At 48.6% G+C, this 26,087-nt stretch overlaps 1 protein-coding gene across 1 annotated transcript in view; it reads right to left on the bottom strand.

Annotated features, from left to right (window-relative positions):
- Window positions 1–6,810: 6,810 nt before the first annotated feature.
- Window positions 6,811–26,087, bottom strand: part of Sdhb (succinate dehydrogenase complex, subunit B, iron sulfur (Ip)) — a 23,217-nt gene continuing 3,940 nt past the window's right edge. Inside the window, exons 2-8 of the mRNA XM_005409822.2 lie at window positions 17,487–17,614; window positions 14,952–15,037; window positions 12,894–13,030; window positions 12,097–12,213; window positions 9,292–9,393; window positions 8,159–8,281; window positions 6,811–7,023 (exon numbers count right to left, since the gene is read on the bottom strand). Of these exons, the coding sequence (XP_005409879.1) occupies window positions 6,946–7,023; window positions 8,159–8,281; window positions 9,292–9,393; window positions 12,097–12,213; window positions 12,894–13,030; window positions 14,952–15,037; window positions 17,487–17,614 (771 nt within the window). The 3' untranslated portion in view covers window positions 6,811–6,945. The remainder of the gene's footprint in view (window positions 7,024–8,158; window positions 8,282–9,291; window positions 9,394–12,096; window positions 12,214–12,893; window positions 13,031–14,951; window positions 15,038–17,486; window positions 17,615–26,087) is intronic.

Raw genomic sequence — 26,087 nt, 5'->3', positions numbered from 1 at the left:
TTGTGCTATACTTTCCTGGCTTGTGGGCCAGTCCTGTAGTAGAGAGGAAAATTAGTGAATACATTTTGTAGATAATTCCCTGGGAGATTTTTGATGACTTTATAAATCTTGTTTGTTTGGTTTTTTTTTTTTTTTTGGTTACCGGGAATCAAACTTCGGACCTTGCACTTGCCAGTCAGGCCCTTGTACCGCTGAGCTATATCCCTGGCCCTCTTTGTTAGACAGGGCTCTCTTTCTGAAACAGGGTGTCACTATGCAGTTCAGGCAGGTCTTGAACTCACTTTGTAGCCCAGGTTGACCTCGAACTTGTAACGATCCTCCTGCCTCAGCCTCCCGAGTGCTGGGATTACAGGTGTGCACCATCAAGCCTGGCATGCTTGGGTAATGTTGATTGAATGGGAATCAAATTGGGAAGCAAGTCACGTAGCAAGCACACAGGGATGGACAAGGACTTTCCAGGAGGGGGTGGGTTAGGGAGGTTTGGTCCCCTTCCCCAAGGGGATTGATGCCTACTTAGAATATCAATCTGCTGTTCATCCCTCAGAGATCCCTTTTTCCTGAAGCCTGGCTTGCAGTGAATTCACCTCCAGCCACAGTTGTCTTCTGCAGGGCACTGAAGGAGCATAAAGGACAAAACCCTCTGTTCTGTGCTCAGGTTTGTCCTTTTGATATAGGGGGAAGAAACTCCCAACCTGAAAGATATCCAAAATGAGTTCGTGTTCTCTCAAATCAAAGAACGAGCTGGGCGTGGTGGCGCACGCCTGTAATCCCAGCACTTGGGAAGCTGAAGCAGGAGGATCTTTGCGAGTTTGAGACCAGCCTGGGCTACAAAGTGAGCTCAAGGCCACCCTGAACTGCACAGTGAGACCCTGTCTCAAAAAGACCAAAAGATAAAATAAAACAAAATAAAATCAAAGAACGAGTTTTAGGAACAATGGAGGTTAAGAGCAGAATATATTTATTGAGAGAAAGAAAGCTTCTGTCCGAGAGAGGCAGAAGGGGACCCGAGTGGGTTGCCACGGACCCTGCCTTTTCTAGGGATTTTTATAGAGTAAACTACGAGGTGAGGTGGGTCCAATGTGGGGGAAAAAATGGAAAATCGCAAGGTGGGCCCAAGGTGGGACAAAACTATGGTCAGCCAGTAAGATTATAATTGTTCAGGTAAAATTGATTAAATTGGGATCACACGGGGAAGTGAGTCACACAGCAAATGGACACAAATACAGCACAGGGGCCTTTCCTGTAGCGGGTGGGGTTAGTGACTCTTCCTGGCTTTTTCAAGGTGATTGTTACCTATTTAGAGTATCAATCTCTGATGTCCCTCCCTAGGGCGGTATGCGGGTGCATCTGTTTAACCTATTTTTTCTTGAGGTCTGGCCCACAGTGGAAGTGTCTGTTTTGCCTACAGATGCAAGGTATCTTGTCTTCTGTACTGGTTCCCTCGAGGGCCCAGGCCTCTCTAACTGCCTATAATATTTCTATCTACTCAGTTGCCTATAACACTTTTATTAGAAAAGGGGGAAGTAAAAGTGATCCAGATGTGATGTGTATATATATATCATTTCCCCAAGACAAATGTAATTGTTATATGTCACAAACATGTACTGATTAATAAACTGCATGTGAGGCCAGGCATGATGCCACATGCCTATAATCCTAGCACTCAGGAGGCTGAGGCAGGAGGATCATTGTGAGTTTGAGACCAGCCTGGGTTACAAAGTGAGCTCAAGGAAAGACCCTGTCTCAAAAAAAAAAAAAAAAAAAAAAAAAAAAAAAAAAGACCCTGTCTCCAAAAACAAAAAACAAACGAAAGTCTTTATGGTGCTGAAATAGAACATTTACTTTCAATTTGATGAAAGATTAAATAGAAGCAAATTAAACTACCAGTGGACAATGTTCCATGTAGCTTGAATTCAAATGGGGTGAGAGAGACGGTGGCCCCCGAGGCACCTGCTCTGGCAGATCCGAAGTGCTGCTTCCTCTCTCAGCAGCCGGCCTGAACTCATCTTTGCAGCCATGAAGCTATGCATGGAAATTCCCATCTCCCCACAGCTCTGGAGATTAGAAGCAAATTCAAGTTAGCTGGGAATGCAGGGCATGTGGCTGACAGAGATCCACTGCCTCTGAGCTGAGGGATCAGACACCTTTCAAGGCTTCCAAGAGGCTGCCTAGGGCATTTTCAATCCTCACTTCTGAATTCTAAACTCTCTCCTGCCTGTGTGCTGCCGGTCTCACTGAGAGTCAAGAATCTGTCGTTAAAGGCAGAGACCTTGTTCTCTAGATTTTTCTTTCTATCTTCAACGGTGCTGGGGAATGAACCCGGGACCTTGTGCATGCTAAGCTTGTGCTCTGCCACTGAATGACAACACCAGCTAATAACCCAGTGTTCCTTTTATTTATTTATTCATTTATTTTGTCTTTTTGAGACAGGATCTCGCTATGCAGTTCAGGCTGGTCTTGAGCTCACTTTGTAGCCCAGACTGGTCTTGAACTTGCAAGGATCCTCCTGCCTCAGCCTCCTGAGTGCTGGGATTACAGGCGAGCTCCACCATGCCAGGCTTAGCGTTACTTTTTAATTCATGACCTTGGCTCCTGGATGGCAGGAAGTAAACCTCTTTGTTCTGTACCCTGAGGACCTCAGTTCCTACAATGCCTGAGACTAATGCTTGTTGAATAGACACCACCTCCTCTCTGGGCTACATCTTCAGACTTCCTACAATTTTTTTTACGCAGACATGCGCTTAAGGACCGAGTTCCGCTCTTGTGACGAGGTCCTTAAACGAACTGATCGCTAAATGAGGAATTGGACATAGTACGTACATTGCAAAATCCAGAACGAAGAAATGGTCAAAGGAAACTCAACTTGATGACTTTGCTTTTATTTGCATAACTCCTACATGTAACGTATGGCCGAACATAAGACTACAGTACTCTACTGTAGTCAGCAAAATGACAGCATAGTGCCATGGAAGAAGCGCTGCCACTCACGTTCTTGTATCACATTTCTGAGTGGCGGGCGGTGAATCTGAACGGCATGGCTGGGTTGTTAAGTCCAAAGAGCTGTTAAATGGGTATGTCATTAAACAAGGAATATCTGTATTTTTTTTTTACTTTGAGACAGACAGGGTCTCAAAGTTGCTAAATTGCACAGGCTGTGCTCAAACTTGCAAGCCTCCTGCCTCAGCCTCCCAGAGTGCTGGGATTAAAATCAGAAATGCTTTTAAGATTCATTCTTGGGGCTGGGGATGTAGCTTAGTGGTAGAGCTCTTGCCTTGTACGCACAAGGCCCTGGGTTTGATCCCCAGCACCACATATATTAAAAAAAAAAAGATTTATTCTCAGCCAGGTGTGGTGGTACACACCTGTAATCCCAGTACTCAGGAGGCTGAAGCAGGAGGATCGTTGCAAGTTTGAGACGAGCCTGACTTACAAAGTGAGCTCAAGGCCAGTCTGAACTATACATAGTGAGACCTTGTTTCAAAAAAAAAGAGAGAGAGAAAAAAAGATTCATTCTCAGTAGCCAATCTGAAAACCTATGGACTATTTGTTTTTTTTCTGGCACTGGGAATCGAACTCACAACCTTGCACTTGCCAGGCAGGCACTGTGCCGCTGAGCTAAATCCCCAGCGCCCTCTACAGACTATATGATTCCAAATATATGATACTATGGACCCTGAAGATAATACAAAGATCAGTGGTTTTCAGGGGCTGGGGGTAGGAAGGGAGGTATAGGTGGAGGACAGTGGATTTTAGGGCAATGAGACTATTCTGTATAATACTATACTTGTACATACAATTATATACTTTTCAAAATGTGTAGAAAGTGCCCCACCAGGAGTGAACCTTCTGGTAAACTATAGACTTTGGTTAACGGTGGCATGTCATTGTAGGAAATTAATGAATTGAAATAAATTGCCAGGTGTGGTGGTGCATGCCTGTAATCCCAGCACTTGGGAGGCTGAGGCAGGAGGATCGTTGCGAGTTCGAGACCACCTGGGTTACAAAATGAGCTTGAGGCCAGTCTGAACTGCATAGCAAGACCCTGTCTCAAAAAGACAAAAAAAAAAAAAAAAAAAAAAGAAAGAAAGAATACACAAAAAGTAAAAAGTACAATAAAATAGCTGGGGATGTATAGCTCAGCATGAAAGTTTTGGGTTCAATACCCACCACTACAAGAAAAGGATAAAATCCGGGACCACCTGAATGTGCCTTAGCAGGTGTCAAACTGTTATCAGAACGCCAGGATGGTGTCACAAGAAAGGCAAAGAAGCAAAGTTCTTGCCTGCCAGCCAAGAGGGGTTCTGAGCAGGGCACCTTCGAGGGGTCTTCATCTAGAGGTCTTTAGGGGTTTAGAAGGAGATGACACACCGTGCAGGGTCAAATCTATGCAGTGTCCATGCAGGGCCCACATGCCCTTAGCAAGGGACCTGCCCGTCATGCTCTGGGAGGCCCCGGGCGCCTCGGGACACTGACTGATGTTTCTGTAAGATTTCCCGAAGGCTGTGACTCAGCAGGCTCCATTTTGGGGCCCATCCTTTCTGCCTGCTAGAACCCTCACTCCTGTCTCACTGTTCCTGCCAGAAAATGACAAAGGCCGTTTTGTTTAATCACCTTTTTTGGCTATGAAGCCCAGGCTGGTTCTGTTTTTTTTTTTTTTTTTTTTTTTTGGTTTTTCTCCGGTACCGGGAACCGAACTCACGACCTTGCGCTTGCCAGGCAGGCGCTTTTTGCCACTGAGCTAAATCCCCAGCCCCTCCAGGCTGGTTCTGAATTCTTGGCAATCCGGCCTCAACCTCCCGAGAGCTGGCCGAGTGCTGGCCGGTTACAGGTATTAGCCACCATGACCACGCCCGGCTTTGTTTAATGATTTTAATTGGCCTTTCTTTTTTTCTTTCATTTTGGTGCTGGGGATTGAATCCAGGGCCTTCCTACTGAGCTGCATCCCCAGGCCTCTTTGTTTGGAGGCAGGGTCTTACTAAATTGAATAACTGCTCGGGTTGGGGTTGAATTTGTAATCCTCCCTTCTTAGCTAGCCTCCCAGAGTGCTGGGATTACAGGCGAGCCCCTCCCTGCCTGGCTTTTAATTGGCTTTTTGTTTTTTTCTTGATTCTAGAATCAGGCAAGACTTCTATAGAGCCAGTGTTCCAGTGAGCCAAGTGGAAGGGGTTGACTTTTTTTTTTTTTTTTTTGGTTTTTCTCCGGTACCGGGAACCGAATTCACGACCTTGCGCCTGCCAGGCAGGCGCTTTGCCGCTGAGCTAAATCCCCAGCCACTGAAGGGGTTGACTTTATAGACAGGAAAGGGCTGATGAAAACAGCGAGAAAACAAAAATAGGGTTAGTCACTCTCGGTTCCTTCCATGTAAGGTGAAGACCAGGAAACAACAGGAAAATAACTCTGTGGATTAAGGCCCAGGGAACTTCACAATCAAACCAACCGAAACTGGCTATTTGGGAAATCTGCCTGTGTGCAGGAGACTTGGCAAAACCAGTAGTCTCCTATAATTTTTTTTTTAAACACAGGAGAATGGTTAAATAAATGACAGCACTTCAAGCCAGCCGTGGTAGTGGTGCACACTTAGAATCCTGGAACTCTGGAGGCTGAGGCAGGGGGATCCTGTCTCAAAAAAGAATTCTGAAGCTGGGCATGGTAGTGAATGTCTCTAATCCAAGCATCCAAGCACTCCGGAGGCTGAGACAGGAGGACAACACAGTGAGTGCAAGGACAACCTGAACTACATAGTGAGACCCTGTCTCAAAAGAAAGGAAAAAGTTTTTGAAAAGTGCTGAGGATATAACCCAGTATGAAGGCCCTCAGTTCAGTTCTTAGTACCGGGGGAATAAAGGCCAGAGCACTTAAACAGTTGTTATAAAGACTAAGGTAGAAAATATAATTTTATACACACACACACACACCTAGGTCTTTACCAGCATGGGAGTCCTTTATACATATATTGTGAGGTAAAAATAGAAAGCTACTAACAGATTACATGGTATTCTATTCTATTCTTTTTTTTTTTTTTTTTAATTTTTTCTTTTCCTTGGAGATAGGGTCTCATTATGTAGTTCAGGCTGATCTTCAACTCCATAGCCCACGCTGACCTCAAACTTTTGGCAAGCCTCCTGCCTCAGCCTCCCAAGTGCTGGGATTACAGGCATGCACCACCACACCCAGCTGTGCTCCATTTTTGAAGGGAGTTTTATAAGGTGTATGTCCTGCATTTATACTAACAAGTATCAGCAGACATCAGAAGGAAACGTAAGTGTGGACAGGAATGACTTGGGGGGTCTGGAAGGGCTCCCCAGCTTACTTTCTACATCGCGTGCATGTCTGCTCCTTTAGTGAGTGCCCTGCTTGTGCAGGGAACTTTGGAGCCGTGGCAGTGGCGGCGGGAGCTGGCGTTTGCAGGGGCGGTCCCTCGAGGTCATCTGGGTGCACCGGTTCACAGTGATCCACAGCGCGGAGGGACCAGGATTTAGTTTCAAACCCTAATCTGGGAACATGGCGCGATCAACAGCCTGTGTACTCTTGCTGCCGCCGCGTCCCAAGCACTCGGCTAAACGCCGGGCACTGTCGCCAGGCAGGTGGGCAGGTGCTGCTGTGACTCCCACTTCACAGGTGGGCAGAGTGTGAAGAGCGAGGAGGGAAGGAATTTGTTCAAGGGGAGTGGCAGCCTGGAGCAAGCCGGGCCCCTCACGCACCAAATGCACCCACCCAGGGCTCCGCTCCAGGCGCGGAGACCTGCTCTTCAAGGGTAAGGGCGCAGCCAGCCGCACAGGAAGAGGGATACGCTTGCTTTTGTTAGTAAAGTAGAGTAACATATATTTCTTGAAATGTTTATTATACACGCAGTGTTCGTGGAAAATCCAGACCTTGCAGGGAATCCCAATTAGACATAATTACGCCCCGCTCTGAGCTGGTTGCCAGCCGCAGCCAGCAGCCACATTAAACCGCAGCTCTCTTCTCCTTGTAGGTCGCCATCATTTTCTTGATTTCAGCAATCGCTTTTCCTGGATTCAGACCCTTGAGAAAAGAGAAAAGGACCATTGGCCCTGGTAGCAGAAGTGGAGGGGCGGGGGGAGACCCAGAGGTCCCCGGGAAACTCCCCGGCTGTTTCACATCAAGGCAGGCGAAGGAGATCCAGTCCCTTGGGGGCAGAGGGCCTGGGCTAGCGCTCCTTCTCTCTGGCCTGAGAGACATTTAAATAGGCCGGCGCTCCCCGGCAGGGGCCCGGCTGCATCCCTGACTGCAGATGGCAGGGCAGCGCCAGCCAACGCCCGCATGAGCCAGGCACTCTAAGTCCCGAGGCCATTTCCCCGAGTCATCGGCACGCCCGCCGCCACCTCTCAGCAGTGTGCAGAGACAGCCCTGTGGGTCTCCAGACAGCACCAGCGCTCGGCCTCGGCCGTACCTGTCGCACCTGCCTGGGCGTGGAGGATGCCGGCTTCACAGGGGTCGGAGGGAGGCCAGCAAGTACGTGGCAAAGAGCGGTAAGGACTTAACCGAGTTGGGAGGGGCCCCCATTTTGGAAGGATAGCTCTAGCCCTGACACTTAAGTGTGGAAAGAAAGGAAAAAAAAGGAGAGAAAAAGGAAGGGAAGAAGATCTTGAGAAAGACTCCTATCCTGACACGGGCAAGCTCCAGAATGCAGGAGATGGAAAGGGGCAGAGGAGTGTGACCTAACAAGGCAGGGAAGGGCACAGATGCATCTGCACAGCCGGCCATGCCCACGCTGGGCTCTCCTGCCTCGGAGCTCACAGGGGCGGGGCGGGCTGGAAGGTGTCAGGCTGCCGACAGCAAGGGCAGCGGCAAGTGTGAGGAGGAACACAGACCCTGAGACTCAGGAAGCCCTAGGAGCAGGGGAGGGACGGCTGGCTGCGGAGGGAGCAGTCCGCAGCTGACAGAGCTGGAGATGCGCAGGGACGCCGCTGCCCACAGCTGCGTTTCTGCCGGCTCTCGCCTTCCGGCCCATGCGGAGTCGGGCTGACTGCCCGGTCCTCCTTACAGCTGCCATGGCATTCTTGACTCGCCAAAGCCCCCGACAAGAAGGCCTGCCCTGAGGGCTCTGAGTCAGCCACACCACCCCCAAGCTCCCCAGGGTGCAGGCACACTTCGGGGCTCTCCGTCTGCAGCGGCCTGGCGGGTCTGGCCCACCTACCTTAGGGCAGGTCTGTGTGCAGTTCATGATGGTGTGGCAGCGGTACAGCGAGAACGGGTCCTGCAGCTTGGCCAGGCGCTCCTCCGTGAAGTCGTCCCTGGAGTCCACCATCCAGCGGTATGCCTGCAAGCCAGGGGCCCATGGGCCAGGCTGCCGCCGGGATAGGAAGGGCCCCTCTGCCCCCATGCCTCGTCTCTGCACCCTAACCTCATCATTCAAGAGGCTCCCAACTCTTCACAGGTCTGCTCGACTACTGATCCCCACGAGGCTTTGATCCTCGCTGCCCTTGGTACCTTGGTGCTTAATTAGGCATTGGGATATCAGCTCCTCATGGTTTCACGTTGCTCAAGAGCTTCTGACCCAGCGTATAATTAGCAAAAGTGGGCACTGAGCCAAGGCACTCCGCTGGTCCTCCCGGCTCCCACCTGCACTAGCGTGGCACGGGCTCCTGAGTAAACCCGTGACTTAAGGGACCTGCCTAGAGACAGCAGCTGTCCCGCTCACCGCCTCTTCCGTGTATCCGCTCCAGCAGCCTGACAGTGCAAGCTGGCATGGTCCCCGACACCCCAGGAGTATCCCTGGGAGACCCCGGGTGTGAGACAGGACAAGTGCGCCCGACTGTTCAATCTGCTTGCGGCCGGGAATCAATACTGCTCTTGTGGTCATGCAACTTCTCTTTTTATGGGAAAATGAGACAAGTGGAGTTATCTTCTGAGTTGCTGAAGAGTCTGAAAATCACTGACCACAAATCTAAAAAAGCGCAAGCTTTCTGGGGACAAATATGGCCAGGAACATGTACACGTGGAGGCAGAGAACGACAACCGGTGCCGCCTTCTCTCTGAGCAGCCCCAGCCTGGCAGCTTCCCGCCTTGCAGCAGGCACCCCGTGAGGAGACAGGAGCCCGTGACAGATGCGGGCGCTGCGTGCAGAGCGCATACGCATCCACTGGGGGGCCCTTGCCACACTGCCGCGCAGGCACACGTTGCCGCGGAGCCCAGATTTGCTAAAAGCCAAGTGGACCTGATGCAGCGACTGAAGGACAGCACCCCTCCCAACAAGCCGCCGTCCTCCTGGCTGGCGGGTGCTCTCAAGTCCCGAGAGCAGCGACGGCTGGCGCGGCGCCTCCCTCTCACCTGCATGAGGACCGCAGGCCCCAGGTACTTGTCTCCGTTCCACCAGTAGCTGGGGCAGCTGGTGCTGCAGCAGGCGCAGAGGATGCACTCGTACAGCCCGTCCTGTGGGAGAGAGGCTGGGGTCAGGGCCGGGCGAGAAGGTGTCTTGGGGAATCCTGGATCAGAGGGGAAGCTGGGTAGTGCATGTAAGTGTTCTTGGCAGACTGAAGAGGCCGTCCGCAGAGACAGAGCGGTCATAAAAAAGACCTTGTTATTAAACATGAATATGTGAGGGACTGGAGCCCAGGGGTCTTAGGCCCACATACGGTGCACTTGCCGTTCCACAAACAGTAACTCCTCACTTACCTAAAAATCAACGAAGGCATGAAGCTCCCCCGTCACAAGCAGAGTGCACAAGTCAAAAGGCCCCTGCAGCTATGCTAGCTCCCACCCCGGGGTTTCAACAGGAAGCTCAGTGTCACCCTAAGGAACAGTCACTCCTGACTGCACTTGGGCTGCACAGACCCCTGCTCATCAGCACAGTCACCTGTCAGGCGAGTGCCAGACAGCTCTGCTCACAGGCAAGGAACCGAGTCTGGGCGGTCAGTCTCGAGCATGCGCAGAGTGGCGATGTGACCCCAGCCCTCCAGCCCCTCGCACCTACAGGAGTCTGCCTGTGCCCACACACCTGCTTTCGCACTTTGCAGAAGACAGAAAGATTAAAAGCACGCAGCAGAGGGGCACGCTGACATCTCTGGTGGCAGCTGGTAACAGACAAGAAGGGAGGGAGGGCAGACCGGCCCCACTGGTTTCCAAAGCATAGGGTTGCAGGGACGGGGCTTTAGCAAGTTACAGAAAAATCTGTGCAGGAAGTGAATTAGAATTTCTGGGGCAGAATTTTAAAACCAGCCGGGCGTGATGGTGCATGCCTGTAATCCCAGCACTCGGAAGGCTGAGGCAGGAGGATCGTTGCAAGTCTGGCACCAGCCTGGACTATAAAGTGAGCTCAAGACCAACCTGAACTGCACAGTGAGACCTTGTCTCAAAAAGTCAGAAAAACAAAACAAAAAAAACCACCAAAGAAATAGTTCTCCAGAAAAAAGTGTCTTTTTTTTTTTATTATTAAATCCAGCATATTAATGTGTGTATTTTGAATTTCTGTTACCTAGAAAACACCAAGAGGCCTTCATTTCCTTGTGACACTTCAGAAGCCGCTCAGGAACTGAGTGGCCTGGCTTCCTAGTGTGAGGGCTGGGCCTAACTGGATGGAACCCACCAGGATCTCCGGGAGCTGGGAACAGCAGTGGGCAGAGCTGTGTCCCCATGATGAGGAGCTCTTGGAAATCTTACCACTAGCCGGGGGTGGTGGTGCACACCTGTAATCCCAGCACTCAGGAGGCTGAGGCAGGAGGATCGTTGTGAGTTCAAGACCAACCTGGGCTACAAAGTGAGCTCAAGGCCAGCCTGAACTGCATAGTGAAACCTTGTCTTAAAAAGACAAAAAAAAAAAGAAATCTCACCACTGGGGCACTGCACCGGCCCTCACCTTCTCCATGACGGGAGACTGGGCACTCTTTCCAGGACACTCCTTTACTTTTTATTTTGTTTTTTTGAGACAGGGTCTCACTGTGCAGACCAGCCTGGCCTCAAACTCACAGCAATCCTCCTGCTTCAGCCTCCTGAATGCTAGGATTATAGGTGTGTGCCATCACGTCTGGCTTCTCCTTAACTTTTTATGGGGAAGAGACTAAATATTCCTGAAGACCTGAGAGCTACAGTTCATTTATTCATCCACATAACTAGTATTTATTGGTAAATACCATGTGCCAAGAGTCTGTGGGTCCAGAAAGGAATAAGGCCCTTGCCCTCGGGCAGTCCCCTAACGGAAGAGGCACGCACAGCTCCCCCTTGGGCAAGTGGAGTGTGGGAGGAAGGGTCTGCCTGGGGACTGCAAAGCAGGACACAGCCTTGGCCCCCTGCAGACACGTAGCTGGGTTGTCCCACCTGGTCCTCTGCCCACCTCTCCTCTCAAGTATTCAGAGAGCAATCGTGCAAATGAGAGACCTCTTAGAGGAACAGAAGATGGAGAATGGACTGATGTGGGCTCCACTTTGATTTATAGGCTGCTGGGTGTGGTGGTGCACATCTGTAATCCCAGCACTCTGGGGGACTGACACAAAGGGATCACCAAACTCAATCCCAGTCTGAGCAACTCAGCGAGACCCTGTCTCAAAGTAAAAAAATTCAAAAAGAGGCAGGGGATATAGCTCAGTGTAAAGGCCCTGGGTTTAATTCCCAGGACTGCAAAAAAAAAAAAAAAAGACTGTACAGGGACAGCAACTCCAGGAGGGGGAGCAGGTGGGTAACAACCCACACCCCGATCACCAGAGGCGCGGCGTTAGGAAGAGCAAGGCTCTAGCTCCGGTCCTACCCTCAGCACGTGGCCCCATCTCTGAGGTGGCGGCGGTATCAGGCGCACACACGGCCACCTCAATGATTTCCTTCCCCTACTGCAAGAGAACTGCTGTCCTTTAGCTGTCAACTTCTAAAGACCAGGTACCTCAGACCCGGTTTCTTCTGAAAAAGACAAGCAGCAACACAGCCACGGCTGCCCGCTTAGCGGGGCATGAGTGCACCAGCCCACTGGTCCACGGCCCGGTGGACCTGAGGGAGAAGGGTGACCATCCCCTGGGCCAGACACCCTTATCGCTCCTGTCCCAGGTACACCGCGTGGTCTGCACGCTCTGCCGCTCCCCACCCGGCCACACTCCCAGCAAATACCAGTAACCGGCCCTTAAGCCGAGACAACGGGTGGGAAATAATGACCAGTTTCTCGCGGTCTTCTATGGACTGCAGATACTGCTGCTTGCCCTCCTGGGACTCATCCTTCTTCTTCAAATAGGGCTCGATGGATTTGTACTGGGCGTAGAAGTTGTTCAGATCCTGAGGGGAAGAAGAGGAGGAGGAAGAAAAGGGTGAGGCGCCGCCTCCGCCTCTTAGCCTCCCACTCACCCTGCGCCTCGGCCCGCCTGCTTCCCGCCCTGTGACACTCCAAGTCGGACGCCTCCTGGCCGTGAACAGAGGCAAAAAGGGCAAAAGGAGAAACGGCCACAGTGTCAGCGTGGTCAGAAAATCTCTCCCTCCCCCTCCTGAGAACTTCCCCGTCCCCGAGTCCTCTCTCCCCTCCTGACCCTGAAAACACCCGGTCCGCCAAGGGTCAGACACAGGGAGGGGAAATCTGAGTCGAACTCAAGCAATGCTCTTTCCCCAGGAGGTATTTTCCACCTGAATTCACTGCAGTTATGGGCAAATTCTTCATTTTTGGGACTGCTCCAACTCTAAAATTCTATGCTTCGTTATTCCCACACAAACCTCACCAAATGAGCCAGAAGAATTTCTGCCATCCACATTCTGTAATTAAACCCACAAGGCCACACGGCCCGAGACCTGGTTTCCCGATGTGCCGTCCGTTACCCGAGGAGCATCTCGATGACGCTCCCTCGGCCAGAGCAGGGCAAGATGGCCCCACCCAAGTGTTCTTCCAGCCGACAGGAAAGCTGCCTGACTGCACATCACGCACAGGCCCCGCCCCTGCACGCCTGGAAGGAGCCGCGGACACTCACGGGAACGAGATCCTTGATCACGTACATGTGCGGCAGGGGGTAGATTTTGGAGACCTTGTCAAGGTTGGTGTCGATCCTGCGCGTGCAGGCCAGGGTGTTGCCTCCGTTGATGTTCATCGCGCACGAACCACAGATACCTGCAGAGAGACCCGGCCAGGCACGGTCGGTTGTGCTCAGGGTCCACCCCAGTCCGCAGCCTTTGTGCTGGGCAGGGGCTGCTCCACCAGCGGGAGCAGCACGGCCGTGTATACGCCTATTGCTGCTTCCCCCTTTCCTCCTCCTCGCCTGCAGTAGACCTAATGGCTGGAGCTCTACAAACCGTTCTGTGACCACGGGCAACTCTGAGGGGAGAGGCCACACGCGCTGAGGGTGGCTGTGTGGGTCAGAAGCAGCTGGGGCACTGCCGGCCCCTGGGACTTCCCACACGGCCTCTAGCTCCAAGATGGAGTCTCATGTTTTGAGACAGGAAGTGGCCTTTCTCTGTTAAAGCCACTGTTGCTGCAATGCAAATTCTAATAGGGGAGGAGGGGAGGGAGGAACGGCCGGTAATAGGGAGGATGGATACGATCAATGTACGTCATATGTATGAAAATGCTAGAGTGAAACCCCCTATTTTAGAAAATTAGTTTATGCTAATAAAAAAACACTGAAAAAAGATTCAATCAGCTGACAGTAGGTTCCTCACGTATCTCCTACCAAAAAAACCCCCACTTGGTACCTAAGATCTGCTTACATCTCATTTTTGTGTCCCCGCTGCTGTCACCTAGTGAGACCACCTGTCACATCAACACCATGATGGGTAGGGGACAGAGTTCTCTAGGTGGCCTCCAGTTCTGGGGACGGGCTATGAGGGAGAATTAAGAAGTGTTCAGGTAACCAGTAGGCTGTACCAAGCATGGTCATTCTGCCCTGACTGAAAGGGCCCGGGCGTCATTCTGTCTCAGGCATCTGAAGGCTGAGGCTGGGACACCGAGCACCGAGAGACAGCTCTTACTGCGCTACACGGCGAGTGCTTCCCTGGGCTCCGGACCCCGCAGAAGCTGACTGAACACCGACTTTCCAAGGAGGAGAAGCATGAATTAACTTTAAAGCAAAGCAAAGCAAAGCAAAATAAGGTTCTGACCAACGACCTTAAAATCGGGATTCTCGCAGCCTGGACTTACTTCTGGAAACATCTCCATTGGTGTTGCCTTTTTAGGAAGTTAGCTGGGGGGCTCTGGGGCACCAAGCTGCCCTACAGCTTGTCTTCTGCCACGGATTCCCAGCACCGCGAGCACTGAGGGCGGCCTGGCTGGGTCCCGGCTCCTCACTCATCACCACGAGTCCCTGTAGAAGTCCCTCCCCTGCCGGGGGCCTCAGTGTCCTCATCTGCACATCGAGGGGATCCTACTAGCGCCTAGGAACCTCAGCGGAGGCGCCTAGCCAGGCTCCATGGCCCTCAGGGCCAGGCAGTCTTCAGGGCACTGTGTATGAGTTGGGCCACGTAAGGACACGACTTGAAGAGTTTTCCTTAAATCCACTCAATTTTAACTTAATCCACATTGAAAAACCCTCTGTATCCCAGTTACAATACCGATAATAGTTCCATGTCTTTTCTAATGCGCAAAGCACATGTTATTAAGCGGGAAACGTCAGTCTTCACAGTCCCAACAGCTCACGCAGCACCAGCGGCACAAGCTGCCACGGGGTGGGGGCGCTGTTCCAACAGTCCAGGGCACACTTCCCTTGCACACGCAATACTGGGGCCTGAGACATGAGCGCAGTGTGCACAGGCTTCGGCCAGCAACTCCCTGCTGTCCTCAAGGTACAAAGACAGCCAGGGGCTGCCAGGGCAGTGACTGCGCTGACCCAAAGTCCCCAGCAGGAAGCAAACTCAGAATCTGGAACCTGATGGTTCAAATTTCAGACGCATTTGCCCAAGAAAAGGAAGGGCGCTGTGCAGCAAGGTCACCCGGCAGAGCTGCTCTGCTCTCGGGCAGTCTCCATCCGGCCTTTCGGGCCAGCCCAGCCTCCCAGGAGAGCCAGAAGCCCAGTGTGGGCTTCCGGGACGCAGCTCACCTTCTCTGCATGATCTCCGGAAGGTCAGGGTGGAGTCCATCTCATTCTTAATCTTGATTAAAGCGTCCAACACCATGGGACCACATCTGACGGAAAGAAAAGCTCAGCTGACACAAGGAAGTCCCCCTCCCTACTTTATCAGGACATGATCTGCGCCGCTGCACACATTGCCTGTTTGGCTTCTCAGATCACAATCAGAAGCTTTCTACAGTTTTGTTTTTCACATTTTTACAAACTTTAAGTACTGCATAGTTCTATTTTGAGGATGACATTGCACACACATTTCTAGGAAACGCAAAGCTAACGAAGTGGAAGTAAGGAGATGAGGAAACAATTTCCACACTGGGAGTTTTTGTGTGTGTTGTTTATTTCCTTTTAAATCTCCTTCCAAAGTTTTCTCAAATAATTTATTTCAGATTATAGTTTATATTTAGGATTTAGAAAATAAAGAGCTTTAAATGCTTAGTAACAAATAATAATCATAATGTGTATAGAAAATGTGGTCAGAAAACAGGTAAGAGAGGCAGGCATGATGGTGCATGCCTGTAATCCCAGCACTTGGGAGGCTGAGGCAGGAGGACTGCTGTGAGTATGAGGCCAGCCTGGGCCACGTAGTGAGTTCAAAGCCTGCCTGCACTAAATAGCAAGACCTTGTCTCAAAAAAAAAAAAAAAGGCACAAAGTCACCTCAATGACCTGACTTAGTTGACTGTGAATATCCTGGCGCATACAGGGCATCCTTGTTTTTTTTCTTTTTGAGTTCAGGCTGGCCTTGAACTCACAGTGATCCTCCTGCCTCCGCCTCCCAAGCACTGGGATTATAGACATGTGCCACCATGCCCAGCCCAGGTATAAATTGTACTTTTTCAAGGAATTAGCTCATTTCATTAAAATTGTTGAATTTTTCACCATAAAGTAATTTATAAGTTTTGTTTTTGAAACAGGGTCTTGCCACATAGTCCAGGCTGGCCTTGAGAAACTCATGATCCTCCTGCTTCAGCTCCCAAGTGCAGGGCCCACAGGTGCGTGTCATTACACCAGCTAATAATCATCTCTTAATATCTACAGCGTCTATACTGATAACCTTTCTTTTTGTGTGTGGTACTGGAAGTTGAACTGAGGGCCTTCACACTGAGCTACACCCCTAGTCCTGTGGTTTTTTTTTGGTCTTTCTGAGACAGGGTCTAGCTATGCAGTTCAGGTTGGCCTTGAGCTCACTTTGTAGCCCAGGACAGCCTTGAACTTGCAAGGATACTGCTGCTTCAGCCTCCTGAGCACTGGGATGACAGGTGTGTGCCACCACACCCAGCCCTCTTTGAGGTTGGGATCTTATTTCCCAGTTATTTGTGTGCTGGGGTTTGAACCCAGGGCCTGATGCATGGTAGGTAATCCCTCTACCAATCAGCTATAAACCCTCAGCCCTCTTTCTGATCATTCTACCTGGGAGTTACCAATTTTACTGATGCTTGTAGGAAACAGCTTCCTTACACTGGGCTCTTTCTCTCTGCAGTGCTGGGGTGGGGTGCAGGGCCTGGTACCTGCCAGGTGGGCACTCCTCCACTGAGCTGCATCCCCAGTTCCCACTTTTTTTTGAGAGGGGGGTCTCTATAGGTCAGCCAGGCTGGACTCAAATTACTGGGCTCAAGTGATCGCTGCCTCAGCTGGGGCTTGGACAGGTGCCACTGCTCTGTTTGCTGCGTTCATTTCCTTTACTCTTTGTGTTTTTCCCCACAGACTGACCTCTCTCTCGTTCTTACAGTACTGGAGGGTAAACAGAGGGGTGCTAATGGTGACTTCTGTTCTTACTTTGGATTTTTTTTTTGTGGTGCTAGGGATGAAACCCAGGGCCTTCCTCATGCTAAGCATGTGCACTAAGGTACACCCTTTGGCCTTTTCTACTTTTCTTTTTTGATATTTTTTTAGACAGATTCTTGGTACGTATTCCACACTGACCTTGAATTCACTGTGTAGACAAGGTTGTTCTCAAACTCACTGTGACTACTGTGTCACTGAGCTGTATGCCTTGCTTGCTCCTCCACTTTCATAGAAGCATTTGGAGCTGGATGTGGTGACACAATCTGTAATTCCAGCACTCTGGAAGGCTGAGGCAGGATGATGTTAAGTTTGAGCTCAGCCTGGGTAATTTAGCAAGACTGTTTCAAAATTTAAAAACAGCTAGCATGACAAGGCTCAGTGTGAAGACACTGGGCTCAATCTCCAGTAAAACGCACACGTGCCTGTTCACACACTTTAACTTGGGAGAAGAGAAATTCTGCAAATGTTATTTTTCTTGGTATTTATCTTTTGGAAGGAACAAAACAGGTTCCAGAGCCACTCGATGATCTCCGAGTTTTAAATCTCCCAAGGACGTGGAAAGCCTGTCACCAAATAAAATCTAGAGCTTTGGTCTGAGCTGGGAATGTAGCTCAGTGGTACAGCACCCAGCACTCTCAAGGCCCTAGGCTCAATCCCCAGCACCACAAAGACAGAAAATCCATCTCCTTCCTTATCATCTGGCCTTCACAGAGATACTCACTTATTCAGATCAATTTCATAAGTCTGCATATGAGGTTTATCTCCGGTCTTGTCCGGGTCCCATCGGTAGATGGCAAATTTCTTGATTCGGGGAGCTCTGGCTGCAGCTGTCTGGGCCCCTCGGCAGGCCTGAAATTTTTTGAAAGTTTACAAAAAGGAAAAAAAAAGACAATTCTTTCAATTAATCGGCACAGTATAATATACAATACACACATTACTAATATACAGCCTTCTTGAGAAAGGCAGTCATCTAATATCCAACAGATCTTAGGCACCCATAATATGCCAGAACTGGTACTAGAGGCTGTGACAGCATTGAGTAAAACACGTCAGTTATGTGTGATAGCACACATCTGAAATCCCAGCAATCAGATGAGGCAGGGAGGATCAAGTTTGAGGCCAGTGTGAGCTACATAGTGAGTTCAAGGTCAGCCTGGATACTGCAAGACCATGTCTCAAAAAATAAAAACAAACAAACAAGGTGGCCCACACCTGTAATCCCAGCAATCAGGAGGCTGAGGCAGGAGGATTGCCTTGAGTTTGAGGCCAGCTTGGGCTACATAGTAAGTTCAAAGGCAGCCTGGAGTAGTGAGACCCTGTCTCAAAAAAAAAACAAAAACCAAAAAACAAAAACAGGGCTGGAGATATAGCTCAGTGGCACAAGCACCTGCCTGGTAAACGCAAGGTCATGAGTTTGATTCCCAGTACCAAAAAAAAAAAAAAAACAACCCACATCAAAAGACTTAATTTGGGCTGGGGACTTAGCTCAGTGGCACAGCGCCTGCCTGGCAAGCACAAGGTTGTGAGTTTGATTCCCGGTACTAGAAAAAAAAAAAAAAAAAAAAAAAACAAAAAAAAAAAAAAAAAAAAAGACTTAATTAATTAATTAATTTCTTTGTGGTACTGGGGATTGAACTCACAACCTTGCGCTTGCCAAGCAGGCGCTTATGCCACAGAGGTATAGCCCCAGCCCAAAAAAGACTTAATTTAAAAAAAAAATAAAAAAAAGAAAGAAAACCTTTGTTTTTACAGAGCTTTGTAGAGAATAAGAGAAAACCTTTGTCTTTGTAGAACTTTGTAGAGAGTAAGAGTGAACTCAATATCCATAATAAAGTGTAAAGCATGATCCCGAAGCAGAAGCTACGCTTGGTGGCACCCACCTGAAATCCCAGCACTCTGGGTGGCTGAGGCAGGAAGACTGCAAGTCTGTGCCCACTTGAGCAATTTAGGAAGACTCTTTAAAAAAAAAAAAAGGCCAGAGAACATCACTCAGCGCGAAGGCCCTGGGTTCAGTCCCTAGTACCATACACAAGAGTGTCCTGCCCGATGGGAAAGTATAGGGAGCTCTGGGGGAAAGCAGCAGACTCAAATCAGTTTCAGAAGTCAAAAAAGCCTCGGAGCTGGGCATGGTGCACACGCCTGTAATCCCAGCAATCCTGTAATTCCACCACTCAGGAGGCTGAGGCAGGAGGATTGTTGTGAATTCAAGGCCAGCCTGAACTGCATAACGAGACGCTGTCTCAATGAGACAAAAAAAAAAAAAGCCTCATCCAGTGACTGAAGCAGAGGCACAATGCAGAGCTTCAGGAGAATTCCAGGCCCAGGAGCGGCCGGGACGGAAGGCCTGCAGGGGGAGCACAGCCCACGTGTGAGGGTCCAAGCAGGGTCCAACAGGAAGCAGGCTGTGCGGAAGGACGGGGAACCGCAGATGTGAGGAAGTGAAAGACTTATCTGTTGCAATTTCATTTTATTGGAAAAGCAACAAGAAGCCAGTATAGCTTTTTAATCAGGGCAGTGAGAGTTTTTGGAGGAAGGGAGGAACTGTCAGACTAGATCTGGAGAAGCCAGTTAAAAGGGTACTGTTGGGCTTGGTGGAGAGCTTGCCTTGTACACACGAGACACTTGATTCTGAAAACCAAGCCAAGCCCAAGCAAAAGGCTTTATACTAAGTTCATCCTTATTTTAAAGTCATTATTTATTGCTGCCACATTGCATGGAATCATTTATATTAAGCACTCCATTACTGTTTCCTTTTAGTTCTTCGCAGTGCTGGTGATTGAATCTGGGGCCTCATCCGTGCCAGGAAAGTATGCTACCCCTGAGCTGCAACCCCAGCTCAGTCTTCATTTTATTTTTTTTTGTTCTTGTTGTCTTTTTGAGACAGGGTCTCACTATGCAGTTCAGGCTGGCCTTGAGCTCACTTTGTAGCCCAGGCTGGCCTTGAACTTGCAACGATCCTCCTGCCTCAGCCTCCCGAGTGTTGGGATTACAGGTGTGCGCACCACGCCTCGCCAGTCTTCATTTTAAAGAAGAGACAAACAGGTGATGGCCGGAGGGATGACTAAGGCGGGAGGGAGAAGTCTGACCCTGGAGCCCATGTTCCCAGCGCTGTCTCAGCCTGTTTACTCAGTGCTATTCTTAGGCCTCTTCTTGGTGCTGTCTTTTATACCCTAAGTTCCTCAAGACCAAACCCTGGTATACTGTTCACCTCGCAGCATCCCTTGCCCAGGCCTCTGCACATAGCAGTTCAATCCATGTTTAGGGAAAACTGAAGAGAAGAGCAAAAGCTGAGCCTTGGACTTAACATAAAATGTGGTTTCTTTAAATGCACCTTATTTTAAGGTACAGGCTGTTGTATGAAGCCATTAAATGAAACAGAAAAGTCCCTTTCTGTATGGCACTGACTCAATGCCGGTCAGCAGCTAAGCAGATGAAACAAGGCAGAGACCACATGGAGCTTTGCTGACTGAGTGAGCACACGGGGAAGGCAGGACCTTGCCAGCCCCAACAGCAAGTAGAAATTGAACACTCAATTTTGCTGTAGAAAAATGCAGAGCATATTACAGGCCCGCTAATTCCTTTATAAATGTTAAAGAAGTAAAAATTCCAGCGGTGCACTAATTACAAAAAGTACAATGATCTTTTATAGCAAAAAGTACTTTTATAGTAAAAAGTACGCTAAATTAAGAGAAGTTAAAAATGTGAACCCCAGCTATTAGCAGGGGAGAAGAAAATATAAGCGAAGATGGAAGTCAGGTTTTAGCTAATCACCAAGCTTACTGCGGCCATTAACAAAAGGAAAGGTGTTATAATAGGGAGCAATTTGCACGAGGGCCTCCGTCCTGTAAGACACTGGCCAACGCCACCGTGTGGGATGGAAGAGAAGTGAAAGGAAAACTGGAAACGCTAGCTCCGGCCACCTCTGCTCACCACCCCTACACTTTTTGTCTTTGTTGGACTTACTAAGGTATTACTCTTTATAATACAATTCACCAGCCTTCAGTATGTAATTTGATGAGTTCTGACGCAGCAGTACACACTACTCAATCACAACAGAGCACTTCCATCCGAGGTCTCCGTGCCTCCGCACGGTCAGTACCTTGTCCTACCCAGAGTGACTTGTCCGTGCTGTCACACAGATCTGCCTTTGTGTCCAGCTTCTTTCACTCCGCACAATGCTTTTGAGACTCACACAAATCATTGCATGTATCTGCAATTTGATGCTTTTTGAAAAAAATTAACCTTCTCATTCTGAAATAATTGTAGATTCACACAATTTGTAACAATGAGATCCCACATGTTCCGGGGCATAGCATCAGAACCAAAATACTGTTGCTCCTGGGATTCAGAACATCTGCACCACTACAAGAGTCCCCAAAGGTGTCCCTGCAGAGGCACGTCCTCTTCCTCCCACCCTCACACCCTTATCCTCAGCTCCTGGCAACCACTACTCTACCCTCCATTGCTACACTTTTATCAATTCAGGAATATTACACAAATGTAAGCATCCAGTTGTGACCTTTTGGTCCTGGCTTTTTTCATTTGGCTGAATTCTCTGGAGTTTCATCCAAATTAAGCCATACATCAACAGTTTATTTCTTTTTATGGCTGAGTAATATTCCATGGTATGACGTACCAGTCTGTTTCACCACCTGACCACTGAAGGACATCAGAGTTATTTTCAGTTTTTGGCGACTGCAAATAAAGTCTGAACACAAGGGGCTGGGGATTTAGCTCAGTGGCAAAGCGCCTGCCTGGCAAGTGCAAGGTCGTGAGTTCAGTTCCCGGTACCGGAGAAAAAGCAAAAAAAAAAAAAAAAAAAAAAAAAGTCTGAACACATCTGGACATGTTTCTATGTAAAGTGCTTTCGATTTCTTTGGGATAAAAACCCAGGAATTTAAGTGCTGGGTTGTCAAGAAAATGCCAAACTGTTTTCCAGAGTGAATGATCACTGTGCCTGAGGCAGGCCATTAAGGGAAGCTGGGCGGGGAGTGGCGGGGATATAGCTCAGCAGCATGAGCGCCTGCCTGGCAAGCACAAGGTCCTGAGTTCGATTCCCGGAACCAAAAAAAAAAAAAAAAAAAAAAAAAAAAAAAAAAAAGGGAGGGGGGAAAAGGCCCTTTTTTTTTTTTTTCGGTTTTTTTTTTTTTTTTTTTTTTGTCTTTTAGAGACAGGGTCTTGCTATGCAGTTCCGGCTAGCTTTGAGCTCACTTTGTAGCCCAGGCTGGTCTTGAACTCACAATGATCCTCTTGTCTCAGCCTCCTGAGTGCTGGGATTACAGGTGTGTACCACCAGGCCCAGCTTAAGATGCCTCTTAAAAAATATGCTCCTCCAAGTTTTTTACCATCTGATTTGGATTTGAAACAGCACATTGGGTGGCAGAATCTGCAGTGATGACCTCATAGTTCCTGATTCAGTAGTGCTGTGTGTGGGCACCAGGCTCTACCATGCTTGGTCTCACACACTCAAGGCTGATATAGGGGAAATAATGTAACTCTCAACCTGCTATGTTAGATATGTCGAGTTCTGTGTTCTCTAAAAGAATGGGGAGATGGTCACATGGTAAGCAGCAGAGGAACAGCCTCTCTGATGCGCTGTCCAGACACTGGAATATAGCATCATGAGGAAGAGAAGGAGGCAAGTGGGTCTCCCAGGCCCAGGAAGGATCTGAAGTGAGCTGAAACCCATGGGGAGATCAAACAGAAAAGCGTCAGTGAAGGAAGCAGCAGTGGTGCCTCCTGCCTGAGTTGCAGGAGAGGGTGACTGGCTGGGAGCCAACTTGGAGAAGGCCAACTCAACTTAGAACTCTGAACAACTGCTGGCTCCACCTCCCGGCTCCCAGTTGAGTTCAGCCCCACAGAGGGCACACTGCTGTAGACTGAATGGGTCTGGTTGCAGCCTCACAGCCAGAAGCCCACCTGCACTTCAAGAGAAATAAAGGTTAAGCCTACTGCCGGCTTGCCGGGATAATTCAACACCAATCTGGACTCTGTTTCCACATGTTGTCTATCAGCGAGGGCAGAGACAAAGCCAGAAGTGGACGTTCCCCCTCCTGTTTTCTTGGATTTTTTTCTTCTCTTTTCATTGTTTGATCTTGTTTTTATGAGTGTGAACGTGGTTTCTAGTTTTTTGTCACTGTTGTTCTGTTCTTCCTTTTATTTCTTCTCTTTTTCCCTCCTGTCTTCTGTACCAGTTTCCCATAGTTTCTGTGATCCTCCTTTGTCCTCCAGTCTTGCTTCCAATCTCTGCTTCTTCTTCTATTTCTGTATTTTTTCCCCTAACTCCTTTTTTTTTTTTTTTTTTTTTTGTCCTTTTGAGACAGGGTCTTGCTATGCAGTTCAGGCTGGCCTTGAACTCACTTTGTAGCCCAGACTGGTCTTGAACTCGCAATGATCCGCCTGCCTCAGCCTCCCAAGTGCTGGGATTACAGGCGTGTGCCACCACGCTCGGTCTAACTCCTTTTGAATTTTCTCCTCTAAGGGTAAAATTGGCATATTGAGGGCTTATTTACTGTATATAATTTTCTGGTTTGTTTTTAGATTTTGTTACATAACCATAAATCTAGTTCATATGGTTAAAGGTGGGAAATTAATGGTTACCTCAGTTTGTTATTTTCTATGCTGTGTTTGATGCTATTGTTATTGCTGACTGTACCACGTTAGCCAAAGTGACATATTCTAACCAGCTGTTTTTCCTGGTATACAAAGACTGAGACTGCCTAAGGGTCATAAAAAATACTGTGGGTTGTGCCAAAGAACCAGGGGCTGGGTCAAGCAGGCAGCAACTTCTCATCCCCAACAAATTGAACAGGTAGGATCTTGCAACAAACTCAAAACCGCAAAACCAGCTACACCCAGAAGACACTTCTGAGAAGTAGTCATTTCCTAAGGGTTCTAAATACTAGCAATAAAGTTACTCATCACAGGAAATTACAAGCATCAACCCAGGAATCAAACAAGAAAATAAAGAGAAACATTTAAATCCGATGCAAACCCAGACATCCAGTTTACCAAAGGCAAACCCAGGGGGCAATGAGGTAGGACAATCCGAAGGCCACCCACCTGGCCTCTCTGAAGTGGTAACAACAAAGCAAATGAATGACGCTCTAGAAAAAAAATCCAATCAGAAATAATTTCTCAGGGCTGGGGATATTGCTCAGTCGTACAGCACCTGCCTGGCAAGTGCGAGATCCTGAGTTCGATTCCCAGTACTGCCCCCCACAAAAGTAAAAGAAATAATTTCTCAGATAACTGTAGAGACGGTGTCCATAATGAAAACCACGCTTAGTGACTCTAGAGCAAATACAGATTAAAAAAAATAGAGAGCTTAGGAAAATGATGGAAACCATAAATGCCCAACAAAGGAAAGAAATGGAACCCATATATCCAAGCAGAAATCCAGGAAACTAAAAATTCCATAGCAAGTATCTATAGCAGAATAAATCAATGTGAGGACAAAAGCTCAAACATAGAAGACAAGCTTGATGTAAGTTTAAATTAGTTGTTTTGGGGGAGGAGTGACACTTTGGGATTTCTCATCTTAAGATATTCAGTTGTGATGATCCTTGATTGCTTTTCTCTTATACATTCATTCATAGGACAAGACTTTTAAAAATTATTGTTGGGCTGGGGATGTAGCTCGGTGGCACAGAGCCTGCCTGGCAAGTGCAGGGTCCTGAGTTCAGTTCCCAGTACAAAACAACAACAGCAAAACTAAAAATTATTGTTAATGTAAACCTAACCCCTTTTGAAAAACATGCCTGGCAGGTATCTTTATAGTGTGGATGTGAAACATATACTTAAGTATTAGAAAGAGGTGTTGAAGTGAAGATCCATTGGAGGTGACTATCTATTATAGACAAAAAAGTTAGGTAAAAATATTATAGACAGACAAGATTAGGCCTTCAAGGGAGTCAGTACAAAAGATAAAAACACATCACAACTGTGGCCCCCACATCTAAGGAACAACAAAAGGTTTTTTTTTTTTTTTTTTGTCTTTTTGAGACAGGGTCTCAATATGCCGTTCAAGCTGGCCTTGAGCTCACTTTGTAGCACAGGCTGGTCTTGAACTCGCAATGATCCTCCTGCCTCAGCCTCCCAAGTGCTGGGATTATAGGTGTGCACCATCACACCTGGTCAAAAGTTGTTATTGTAATTAATCAGCAAGACCTTAGGCAGGAGCTACCACAGATATATTTTCATACACTCATTGATTTGCTCAATATATAATTATGAAGTGTCTACTATGTTCCAGAGACTGTTCTAGACTCTGGGGATCAAGTGCAAAGTAGACACACATTCCAATCTCATGGAGCTCACATGGTAAGTGGGGGAGGGATGCAGAGATAATATCTGTGGAACATCAGAGGGTGACACTGTGGGAGGGATGCAAAGAAGGAAGGGGTGGCTAGGAAAGCTATCCCCAAAAAGGTGACAGCTGAAGAAAGACCTGAAGGAAGGTGAGGAAGCAGGTCATACAGATGCCTACAGAGAATAGCAAATTAGGCACAGGGGACACCGAGCACAAAGGTCCCTGGTGGGAATGTGTTTAAGTAACAGCATGGCCACTGTGTGGGGAATGGAGTGAGTGACAGCGGCAAGGATGTGGATGAGGGCAGGAAGTTAACGGAGGGCTTCACAGGGATGCTGGCTTTTACTCCCAAATGGGAAAAAAACTATGAGGTTTTGTGGAGAAGCGCGACACGATCAGACCTAAATGTGCACGAAGAAGCATTCTGAATACTGCTTTGGGAATTAACTACAGAAGTACTTAAGACGCAAGTAAGAGCAGGTAGGAACTGCAACAATCAGCTCAGAGATGATGGCGGCATGAAGCTAGTTACAGATGCATAGGTGGTGAGGGGTGATTAGTTTTAGAACGGCGGGGTTTGCTCACTGATTGGGTGTGAGAATGAGGCAAAGAATCGGGACGGCTCTCAGGTTTCTGGTGTGAGCAATGTGAAGGGTGGAGCTGCCATCAGGCAGATGTGTGTGTTGGGGAAAGGGAGGGAGCACAAGGGCGAAGTCAGGTTTTCAGCTTGGGACAAGCAAAAGTTACAGTGTATCATTCAACAGCTATGTAGTGACTTCACAATATGGCCGGCCACCAGACAACTGGATCTGGGAATCCTGAGTCAGGCCTGGGCTGGAGTCATGAACTCGGGAGTTATCACTAAACACAGGCAGACAGTATCTAAACAGCCCAAAGGAAGAACTATAAAGAAGCGGTCTGGGGCTGGGGATTTAGCTCAGCGGCAAAGCGCCTGCCTGGCAAGCGCAAGGTCGTGAGTTCGGTTCCCGGTACCGGAGAAAAACCAAAAAA

Source organism: Chinchilla lanigera, unplaced genomic scaffold (genome assembly GCF_000276665.1).
Source record: "Chinchilla lanigera isolate Chin_1 unplaced genomic scaffold, ChiLan1.0 scaffold00126, whole genome shotgun sequence".
In the NCBI taxonomy this organism is placed as follows: Eukaryota; Metazoa; Chordata; class Mammalia; order Rodentia; family Chinchillidae; genus Chinchilla; species Chinchilla lanigera.
The sequence above is the reverse complement of the archived record's forward strand: the minus strand, read 5'-3'. Positions and strand labels throughout refer to the sequence as shown.